Here is a 12,000-nt window from a genome sequence, read left to right on the forward strand (position 1 = left end):
GACCCGGAGATTCTATACGCGGACGCCTCGCTACCCAAACATGGAACCAGAGCGACGGCGGTCGTCACCACCATCGACAGACTGGTAACCAGCGCGTCAATCAGAACGACGAACCCGTCCGAAGCCGAAGAACTGGCCGTGGCCCTCGCCCTCGCACAGCCGGGAGCGAAGACAGTGGTCACGAACTCCAAAATGGCCTACGCAAGCTATCGCAAGGAAGGGTCTCTCCTGCCGCACTAGCGCTTCTGTCCAGACGCAGGCCACCTGGACGAGCCATAGAGCTCGTGTGGGTGCCGGCTCACTCGCAGGTGGAAGGCAACAAACTCGCCGACCACTACGCCCGCGAACTGACCAACCGGGCCGAGGATGAGCCGGGACTACCACGCCCCGTCACGAGCTACAGAGACATTACCGAGCTATACAGGGAAGGCAGGTGTAGGTTCCCCGGACCTCACCGGCACCTCAACAGGAAACAACAGACGATCGTACGCAGACTACAGGCGGGGTCGCTGGCGCATCCCGTCCTCTTACACAAAATGTACCCGGAGGAACACGATATCAAGTGCCCGTTCTGCAAGAGCAAGGAAGGCACCCTGGCACACGTCATAGCCGAGTGCACTCACCTCAAGAACCCCCCACCACCCCTTTCCTCCAACTTCCCCAACCCCAATCCCAGAGAGCGATGGGCGACCTTGTTGTCCAGCCCCGACCTGACGACCCAAATCGCGCTGGCAGTCAGGGGCCAGGAGCTGCTGGATGCATATGAGACCCGCGAAGAAGGTTCCACCCCATCTGGTGCCTGCGAGCACTAACCACTTAATGGGCTCTATTAAAGTTTATTCTCTCTCTCTCTCTCCCGGGAACGTATTGTAGCTTGTAATGGTAGCCTCCCAGGAACAGTGCCCATCGTTGAATGCGCGCGGCGGCCATCGGCGGCGTTTGGCGGTCAGGCTTGAGCAGTCCCAGCAGTGGCTGATGGTTGGTTACCAGGGTGAATTGCCGACCTAGGAGGTAGTCACGGAAACGAGAAACGCCAAAAATCAGTGCCAGTGCTTCTCGCTCTAGTTGATAGTAGTTTCGCTCCGCTTTTAACGTTCTGGAACGAAATCCAATTGGTCTGTGCTCATTTCCCACCGAGTGAAACAGAACAGCACCCACGCCATAGGGGGAAGCGTCACATTCAAGCTTCAGTTCCTTGTTGGGATCAAATTGAACGAGAAGTTGAGCATTCTTCAAAATTTCTTTTGCTTTCTTGCACGCTGACTGCTGCGGTTCCCGCCATTCCCAACGGGCTCGTTTTTCTATGAGCTGATACAAGGGGCTGAGCACAGTCGACATATTGGGCAGGAAACGGGCGTAGAACGTGAGCATGCCAAGGAACGAGCGCAATTCGCTAACGTTACGTGGGCGCCGGGCTTGCATGACAGCGTCTACGTTCTTTTCCATGGGGTGGAGGCCTTGCCGATCTATACGATGGCCAAGGTAAGTGACGGAAGGCTGTCGAAACTTGCATTTGTCAATCCTAAGTTTAACCCCGTGCTCTCAGAACCGCTCCAGCACTCTCTTCAGCTGCTCGCCGTTATCCCTCTTGCCCTCTGACACTAGCACGTCGTCAAGGTAGGCTTGGACACCCGGCAGCCCACCGAGTACTGCATCCATCTTTCTTTGAAAAATAGCCGGTACGGAAGCTATTCCGAACAAAAGTCTGTTACACCGAAAAAGCCCGCGGTGCGTGTTAATGACACACAGCCTGCTGGTCGCTTCGAAAAGGGGCACTTGATTGTATGCATCCTTTAAATCCGAGATGCTGAAATATTCGCCTCCGTTTAAGCTTGCGAACATGTCCTCTATAACCGGAAGAGGGTAGTGCTCCACCTCACATGCTGGGTTAAGGGTGATCTTAAAGTCACCGCATATCCTCACGCTTCTGTCCTTTTTCAAAACGACCACGATAAGCGTAGCCCATTCTGCATGTTGCACGGACGATAGAACACCAAGTGACACCAGCCGATCAATTTCACGAGAGACCTTATCGCGGAGGGCGTAAGGAAGAGATCTGGGCTTACAGAATTTCGGTGTCGCCGTCTCCTTGAGTTTCAGGCTGGCTGGTGGACCTTTGATTATTCCAAGGTCTGTTGAGAAGACATCCTCAAACTCGCCGAGCAGTCGGTTCAGCATATGGTCGCTTGGCTCAGCACTTGCTGTAGGGTCCGGCGCAGTCAGGTCTCCAATCGGAACGCCTGTCTTGTCAAGCAAAGCAATGAGATCGCGGCCACATAGGCTGGGTCCTGCATAGTCAAGCACGATCAGCGCACAAGGCCCAGATACATTTTTATACCTCACTGCGAGTTCGAGTTAACCCAACATCGGAAGCTGTCCCGCGTAACACGACAGCTTGATTCGTGGTGGTTGTAGGCGCGGCCACTGTGCGTGGTGTTGATCGTACACTTGGCGCGATACGACGCAGACCGGGGAACCAGTATCGACTTCCATGGCCAATTCTACGTCGCCCCATCGAAACGTGCGGCGTATGGGTGGTTCCAAACCGTTTTTTCTTCCCGAAATCAACGTCCATATATCTTGCTCCGTGGTCCAAACGTGTGCGCTATCCATGTCGTCGTTGCTAGACGCGCTTTCAACTGTCAGTGCCTTTACACTCGCTGCCCGCCTTCCAACCTTTGCATCAGTTGCAGCACTGCAGCATTTCTTTGCCAAATGACCGCGTCGCCCACAGCGATAGCGCGTGCGTTAGCCCAGCGGCAGGCGTTATCGTCGTGCTTCGTGCTTCCACATCGGCCGCAGTCATGCGACGCGCCTCGTGTACGGTTACCTCGAGAGGGTGAGCGATGATGAGCTTGCATTTTTAGCACAGTCGGCGGTTCTGCACTCATATATTTCGCATCGCTGTCGGTTGCCTCGGCTGCAATGGCCATTGTTTCAACCTCCTCGAGGGTTAAATCTTTCTTTGCCAGTAACTGCATGCGCAAGTTAGTTGAGCGTACGCTGCAAACAATCCGGTCCCTCAACATCCGATCTGGCGCACTTCCAAAGTTGCAATTGTCTGCTATGCGCCGTATTTCGACTAGGAACGCGTGCACCGACTCCCCTTCTTGTTGGCACCGGGTGAAAAACTTGTAGCTTTCTGCTATATCGTGACGCTTGGGATCGTAGTAGTCATTTAAGGCTGCGACCGCTTCCGCGTAAGAAAGGGAATTCGGCGTCCGAGGTGCAATTAGTCCCACTAGCACTTGCACAGTCTGCGTGTTGGGTGCTGCCACCAGAAGTGCTCTCTGCCTTTTCGAGTCAGTAATAGCATTTGCTTCAAAATACGCTTCAGTCCGAATAAGGTGCGCTTTCCACTTATCTCTTGTGTCGTCGAAGACCGGGAGCTGGAGGCTGGTCATGGTCGTCGGTACTTGTTGCGGCAGGCCGTCGGCTTCAACTTTCAGGGCAGCATGGGCGGTTTCCGGACTCGTCGCCACTGTAGTAACACAGGCGGGCGCAGCGGAGCAGCATGGACGATGGTCGGGCAGTTTGACAGCGTTTCTTGTCAGTGGCGTGATTATATGCGCTGGCATCAAGAGAGGGTAAGGGAGGAGGGAGAGAGGGAGAATGAAGGCGCACAGGGTCAGAAAGAAAAGTTGCGCGCGCAGCTGGTTTTGCTGGCCGGTACAAAACGAACGAATACAACACTCATATTCGGAGAGTAACCAAGACTGCGATGGCAAAATGGGATTCCGCTCCTGGGTCGACGACTGCCGCGACAGCCGTGGGCCGTGCTGGAGCAGAATCCAAATTTTATTGTCAGGCGGAAATTAACTAGGCGCTTAGTCGAAGCGCGGGCAAATGAGAGGCGCATAGCGTTTTTGGTTGTGGTTTATGGAGCCCAAACAAAACCCCCAAACGCTCGACATGCACAACTTCGGTGTAAAAACCTCTTGCTTTTGTCACAAAATTGGTACTGATGATTCTGTGACGCCTCTTCACAAAAACGAGCCTCATGTCTCTACCGAGGAACACTACGCAATCCGTACCCAACTGAGCAGCCTTTATGCATTGTTGTTATTTATCTTTCTCGGAGCCCGTAAATACCCCGGTCAGTTTGGGAAGCAAAAATGACACGTCGTTTGAGTGAATTGGTTGGAAGCGCAACGTTTTTTATAGTAATCCCCTTTCAATTGTTTCCTGATGTCTCTTCACGAGTACTGTTACCTCGTTCCCAGTATTCGTATCTGTTTCTTTCCCATTTCTAATTTAACTGTGCATCGAAGTATTGTTTTTTTTGTGCATTTTTACTTTTTTTGTTCAATCATTATGGTGTCAGTTTTATCACTCATACTCATCTCCCGGCCTGAGCCGCCGCGCTGGCTTATTAAGTAAGGCGTTGTGCAGCAAAACCAAAGGACGTGGGTTTCATCCCGGCTGCGGGAATGCCATTCTGATGAGCGGCGAAAGGCGAAAACAACCTTGTGTCGAGATTTCAGCTCACGTTAGGGATTCCCAGGCTTCCAAAATAAATCCGGAGCCCTGCACGACTTCGCTCCTCGTAGCCCATGTGCAGCTTGGTGCATAAACACCACAGCCAGCCAATCAATCAATAGTTCAATAAATCAATAACACAATAAACCAATAAATCAATCAATCTGCCAGACTCGACACTCAGACTGAAGAGGGCAGCCAGGAATCTCCTAGAAATGTGTCCCCGGTTAGGCTTCGCTAACTTTTTGGCATACTACGAAGGCCTATGTCATAAACTATTAATTGTTCACAGATGTACCAAATAAAGTTCTGTAGGAACCGGAAATGGAATACAAAAGAGAGAGAGCCAAATCACAACTTGTGGCTCACGTCCTGGTGCTCGGGTCGTGTAGGACGGGTACTGAAACAAGCAAAGAATGTCAAGTCATTATCTACTCGCATAGCGGCGATTGTCGAATACCGAGAAAAGTGGTTTGTGTCTGCTCGAAGTTATAAGGGTGTTTGGAAACTGTCCCGAAGAATCTCTACGAAACATTACGTGTGAGTTTCAGTTGGAGGCGAACAGCGCGAACGCCCCTGTGTGGAAATTTCTGCGGCACGTGAAAGATCCTGAGGTGGTCAAAACAAAACCTCATCCAACTTCTCCTCTACGGGCCCCCCATAGCTTTGGTGCAGCTTCGGGACGTTAAACACCACAATTAATCAATGACATTTGAAAAGTCGATTTCAATGCGTATGCGTTGCTTTCTTTTTTTCTAACAGAAGTAACTTGCGTTCTCTGAATGAAAACTGTACTCTTGAGACAAAATTCCCTATTAACCATAGACCATATGCTAGCTTGACAAAATTAGGAATTTCTCAACGTAGCGTGATGCCATTGAGATGCCTAACGGGTTGAAGGCGATAGCATTGTACCGTAAAGGACACGTGGCTCCCCTATATTTTCCCTGGCACCTTCTCAATGCTATCATCGCAGAAACATCAAGGCCAGCACCCCGGCCATGCTGGCGAGCGTCCTGCTGCTCGTGATTCCCAAGGACCCTATCGGAATGACGCAGGGCATGGGCTTGCTCAGCTGGGAAGAAGCATGCGCCAAGGTCCACTGGGGCATCGTGATCCTAATCGGCGGAGGCTTGACACTGGCTGAGGCCTCAAAGGTGAGTTTTCGCTGCCATCAAGATGTCGTTAAATCACCTGTATCGACCGTTTCCAGGGAAATTGCATATCTTTTGCTTATGGGAAGTCTCCCTGCCTCCGCACGCATTCCCTAAGCTGTGGGCGCATACATTGGAGGACCCCCGGTCCCCTAGTTTGGAGCCCGAAACCACTTGTGGATGATTATGTTCCGCAAAGAAACCAGTATGCCTTCGTGCCTCAACCCTTGATCAGCACCTCGTTTCTAGCAACAATTTGTCATACAACGCCATGTTATCTTGCTGAAGCCAGGAATATCTACATGCATACGCCATAAAATCGTTCATCATGACTTCATCAATTCTCAAACTGCGTGCAACTTCTGACTCGCTCGGAAAAGGGCGACCGTACTAATACCTATCTAGTTTGCTCTTGTATTTTTGATGTCTTTGCTTGGGTAAATTGGCGTAAAGGAAGGCTCGCGCCCCACGCTATTTTCAGTTTTATTCTGATTATCTGCACGTATTATAATAACGGACCAGAGTTGAATGGGGATAGTTAAGCGTGGAATTTACATATCCGTGGGCAAAAGCTCTCAGCCTTATGCTCGCAAGGGCGCGCCATTGCTCTTACGTGTGGTCGGTGTTCAGTGCGTGGCAGAATGATGAATGGACATTGTCGTTATACCCGTGAAATCAGGTGACTGTTCTGACCAGATTTTGATAGCGTTTGGCGTGTACAGAGGCGCCAAATTGTGGATGGCCCTGACGGCCATGTCAGCCAAACGCAGGCTGCCGTCTTTGAAGATATACCTGTGTTGTATTCCTGAGACGTTGACAATGAACTGATCAAAATGGACGTTTACACGACGATCGTGTGTGGCAATAACGCGGACCCACAAGGTGTTCGCGTCGTGGTGCAGGTAAAGCGCACAACACTTGCTATCCGTTTGTCCTGGACTTGCAAGAAGACGAAGACATTAACTGCACTTGTGTCTGCGAAGCCTGAAGACATGATGGAATTGTGCCATTCACAGTGACAGAACGTACCAGGCACGCTAAGAGGTTCATAGGAGGTTACGGACGATTCACGCGGGTCACTGTGGCAATATCTCCGCTGTTGTGATTGTGGAAAATTTGAAGTGGGATATTTTGGAACCGCAGAAAGAGAGGTTCACACATAATTGTTGCAGGAGTTTGGATGGCGATGTCACACAGAACTGAGTCGATCATCAATGCAGCGACGGCTGTGCATGGTCCTGGCAATGTGAAACTAGGTGTCGCCAGTGAAAAGTGCTGCACTCCACTTCGCTGACCAACCACCATCGTAGTGAGGCCTTGAATGTCGAAGGCAATGGCAGGCAACAATGTGTCAAGCGAGTTCCCGCTGGCAGTAACTGTTAGAGGAGCATTGCGGCATGAGACGGGAAAGTGCCACAGAAAATCAGCATTTGGCTCAGTTAAAGGGGTCCTGAAACACCTTCCGCCGATGCATGGATGTACATGTACCCAAATAAAGCAATGCATTTGCAATCTCCTACCGCAAGAATTTTGTTAAAGCGATGAGTATTAGCTGAGAAATCGTTAATAAAAAACCGCGCATTATCGTCACTCCGCGTTTCCTCCTCCTCTCACTTACTCTCCGCTGTTGACGGCACGCGAGCCTTGCCTCCCATGATGCTGTGCTCCGCAGCGGTGACGTACTTCCGCTATTGCGCTGCTCAGACTGTCGTCTGCTACGGGCAAGCTTTGTTGACACCATGAATCCCGCACTCCGCTCAAGGCTGGAAAAGCGAACTAAAAATCTAGCCGCATGTATGCGGCGGCCTGGCCTTGGCCTTTCGCGGTGTACGTTGCTGGCGGCACATGACTTTTTATCGGCGGCGAACTCGCAGCCGCACGGGGAGGGTCGTGCGCTCGTTCCCTTGATGCACCGCGCACTGTTTATCCAAAAAGCGCCGTATCAGGTGTGGCCCCGCTGATGCCGGGTCTTATTTTGCGGCGGTGGTAATTCCTGCCGGCGGCATGTGAAAAAGTCATATTAAACTGATACAGAACCCGTGCACAAAACGCCTCAATAATGCGACAAGTTCAGGTTGGGGCGACGCGTGGTGGAGAGCGGCAACGTTGGTAAAACATGCTCCGCCGCGGCTCTGAGCTTTCTAGCGCTGGAGCGAGCGCCATTTCTTTGACAATCTGAAACATCGGTTACCTTGGCAACAAGGCACAAACCGCTCCAGAAGTCAGTTACGGTTGCGTGATCCCGGTTCAGCTTGCAGCCCCACTTCGCGACATGTGGGTACTGAAGGCGTACCACTCACTCCCATTGGGAAGTGCGAGATGCGTTTGACATTACAGGAGGCGATGGTGTGTGTGTTGTGGACGCCTTTGTTTCGCGATGCAATGCGACGTTGTGCTTCTGCGGGTGGATAGTGCTTCCCATGGTCTGGATTATCTTTCTCGAGCGACGTACGACTCAACCTCGCATGGGGTATGTGCAGTGTGCGTGGCTAAAAGCCATCGGCTTGTGCGCCAGAGTTCAGTGACTTGCTGTTCGTCTCCGCAAAGCGCGCGAGAGGTGAGTACCGAATTTACGACGGGCAGGAGGCAACCCATCCTCAGTAAATCGTGGTTCGGACTTTCAACGCATGTTGTGACATTGTGTTCGTTAGAAAGGCATCTCTGGATTGTTTTGAAGTTGAATAAAATGTATGCGTCAAACCCCGGCATTCGGCTCAGGGCGTTCTCTGCGATTGCACGAAAGAAGTGCCACGGGGCTTCAACGCTTTCTTTATGGAACGTACTCAGGTAACAGAATATCCATGTCGTGTTATGGCCGTGTTGCATTCAATACAAACGGTTAAGCGTTTGTTTTACACTTGTTTCGTTTGTCGTAAAATGCCCAAGCACTCCGGTACTCCGCTGGCAGATCAGCCGTCGCGCCGACGCTGAGCAGACGACTCATCTCTTTGCCGGAAGTGCGTGAAAAAGCCGCCCAATAGCAGGATGTCAAGCTCATGACGAACATCTGGGAATCGATGATGTAGACATGTGAAGATGGCGGCGTCCAAAAACACGAAGGGAAGGGTGAGAAAAAAACGACAAACTTTGCAACAAAAGTGTGAGCTTCCCACTGCGCGTAAAAGAGTAATACTTGGCACAGAGGACGTTGACGACCCAGTCTAACGGTTGCGCTAGTTCATTTAGTGTGCTCAAAATGCCTTTCAGGGCCCTTTAACACTACAGCAGCTGCATGACGCGTTATATAGTACGCTGAGGTGCTCTCGTTTTTGCATGTCCCTCAAACCTTTCCTCAAATAAATGTTCACTTTTTAAAAACTCAATTGTTATCGGAGATTTTTTGACGCAGCCAAAGTAACTTAGAACCAATCACGCGTGTTTCATTTGCTTATATACATTGGCGCCAATCTACTCCCTGAACGTGGAATACCTGCGAAGCAGTCCCTATAACACCACCGTTCCTTCTTGCTTCACCCACTGCACCTTGCATGAGTGCCTTCTGGCTGTCCACGTGGGCGTCAGTGGCCTTGAATCCTCCCCGACAACTCATGCGCCGGTGCCACACTTTCCCACTCTCCGCTGCCCTCTGAGCGCTACAGCTTCCCCACCCGCAGGCTTCATATTTGCACACGCGCTGTTCCCTGATACGGACGCCAGGCGCCTAGCATGCCCACCTATCCGCAGCCGTCATTATATTAGATGCAAGGCATCTCTTACACTCGGCCTGTCCTTCCATCCGGCGTGCATGCGTCCGCAACCCTCCTCCTTTCCCGTCGCCTGCCAGCTGTGCGTCAGCGCGCCGTTATCGCGCGTATGCTACATTCTCTCTCGTTCTCCTCGCCATGCCAGATGTGCGTGAGCACGCATACGCGTCACTCTATCTCGCATCACTCTATCTCGCGGAGCGGTTATGTAACCGCGGTATCTGCGGCGCGCTCCTCAGTCGCTCCGTCAGTCGCTCTCGCTGCTACTCCTCCGACTGCTGCTCCACCTGCTGCTCCGATGAGTTGAAATGGACACTAACATGCCTGCTACCGCGTTGGCTGACGCAACCGTAACCAGCTCCAGTGAATTCAACCCCGTGAGATGCCTTGCATCACCCCAGGGTTCCCCTCGCGGGAAGATGAAGAGAATTTTTTCGCCTGCCCCTATTTTAACTGAAGGGACCCCGCGGCATTAATCCGCACGAACATTCACGATTTCTTTTCCAGCTATTTTTGTCCATAGCCGTCTGTGGATAGCAGACGCCATACTGAATGCAGGGCTGTGTAAATGCCTGAGGCCCCTCCAAATTGATGGGGATTAGTGGGTGATAGATGTGAAGGTAGATTTGTAGTCATGAAGCTGCAATCAAGGGTCCACGCGCAGGCAGGGACGTCTGCACTCATAGAAAAATTGCTGGGTTACCGGCGGCACAGGGTAGCTCCCTCGTAAGATGCGAAGGGTGTATTTCAGAGCTTTAACTGAGCGTCGCCAAAGCCTGTTTCTTTAGCCCCACCGCATAAGGCGCCGGGTCATTACTGGGTAATTTCCAATTCCGCTTGGCGGGACATAAACCCCAGTGTCGTCATCTGCTGACTTCTCAGCACGATGAAGCGTGTTCTGTATTATGCCGAGGTGGCTGTTATTCTCAGGTATGCGCAAAAATACCCGACGGGTGCGGTACTTCCTGATGTGAAATTTGTGCACAGCGCGGACTGCAGTATCTTCGGTCAAGGCGCATAGCTGGTGGTTCTCGTGAAGGGATCACGCGATCAGCTGGAAGGGATCACGCGATCAGCGAACGCAGGGCGACGCGCGCCACTCTGCCGTTATCTCGCTGCGCTTCGGCGCAACCTTTGGTTGTAAATCGTATTTGAACCTCCCGCGCAAATGTCACGTGGTTCGGATAACCACGCACCGAGGACAACGACGAATGACCGGAAGGACCGAAGAACGTGCAGCTCGCAGAACTTGAAGGAACAAGAGGTTTGCTTTCAGAAATTTCTGGTTTTGCGTTTCGTTTCCGTGGCGCCATTAGATGCCGAGCGCAGTTTGTATACGTGTCCGGCGCGGGCTCAGAAAATGTCCTGCCCCTCACACTTTCGGAGGAGCGTCTCATGCTGCCTAGGAAATGGCCGTCCCGCTCACAATTTCGTCACACTGTTCTCCTCCGTTTCCTTTCACTGTTCTTTTTTCCATCGTTCACTCGGTTACAACGCCGCCACAAACCGCAGTAGCGGCCGCCAAACTGCTGGAGCACTAAAAGAAACTGTGGTACGAACGAATTAACACAGATCTGCATAATGTTACTCAGTAGCCACCATCAGAGCCCGTCTTCGAGCCCAGGCGCAGTACGGTTGCGGTAGAATAAAATTTTGTATTAAAACAAATTTTAGTTTTTGAGGTTTGATTTCCAAACAATCCTTAGGCGGGGTTCAATGGGACACGCATCTTGCATGTGTTGTGGTCACAGTGATGATGATGATGATGGTTTTAGTTTAATGGCGCAAGGCCAACAAGGGCAAAGAGCGCCAGAAACGAAGATATTTGATGAGGACAGATGTGCAATTAAAAACTAAATTGTCGAGTAAAAACAAAAGTGAAGCGAATGCATGAAGATGGCTGGTGTATAGGGCCAGTGTGGTTATGAATGATATTCTTACGCCAATATTACACACCAGGGGTTACAACCATGCCTGCCTCAGCACCGGAGTTGGCGAAAGTTGAGAACGAGGTTGAGTCGCGGCTGGACATCGATTCCCTTGGAACCGTTTTAGCATTTCTGTGTCGCTGGCCAAATACCCTGTGCCGCTAGCCAATCACTCTCTCTCTCATAGCAGTTTGGTGAGGTGCGGGGTATTTGGCCAGAGACATAGAAATGTTAAAGCGGTTCCAAGGGGATCGATGTCCAGCCAGGGCTCAACTTCGTTTCTTCTTTTTCCAACTCCGGTGTGCTGAGGCAGTTTTTTTTTTCCAACTCCGGTGTGCTGAGGCAGGCATGGTTGTAACCCCTGGCGTGTAATATTGGCGTAACAATATGAAAGAAGGTGTAAAAACTTGGCGCCTGATAAAAACTGAAAAACACGCTTGTTAGAAAACATTGGGTTGTGGGCCAAGAAGTGTGATGGGTGTAGCGGGATGTTTTCTCTGTACAGTTCAGGAAAATGTTGGCGTCATGTGGTGTCGAGTGCCGTGCATCGAATAAGTACGAGAACTACGGATAGGGCCCCTCCGCGCCTGCTGCACTGGAGTCTAGAAGATTCCGCGAGAAGATGCGAGTGCGTTGCATGCGTGTGCCTTATCCGTAGCCTAGCCAGGGGGACTTCCGTGTGTCTGTTCCGTAAGTCAATTGTGTACCGTCCCAAGTGTGGCTTTATTACATGTA

The 12,000-nt window shown here is 51.4% G+C and overlaps 1 protein-coding gene across 1 annotated transcript in view; it reads left to right on the top strand.

Moving 5' to 3' along the window:
- Positions 1–12,000, top strand: part of LOC144144757 (solute carrier family 13 member 2-like) — a 71,645-nt gene that overhangs the window by 39,250 nt on the left and 20,395 nt on the right. Inside the window, exon 8 of the mRNA XM_077676268.1 lies at positions 5,456–5,636. Coding sequence (XP_077532394.1) covers positions 5,456–5,636 — 181 coding nt within the window. The remainder of the gene's footprint in view (positions 1–5,455; positions 5,637–12,000) is intronic.

This window comes from Haemaphysalis longicornis, unplaced genomic scaffold (genome assembly GCF_048455015.1).
Source record: "Haemaphysalis longicornis isolate Haplotype H1 unplaced genomic scaffold, Haemaphysalis longicornis Haplotype H1 scaffold_7, whole genome shotgun sequence".
Lineage (NCBI taxonomy): Eukaryota > Metazoa > Arthropoda > Arachnida > Ixodida > Ixodidae > Haemaphysalis > Haemaphysalis longicornis.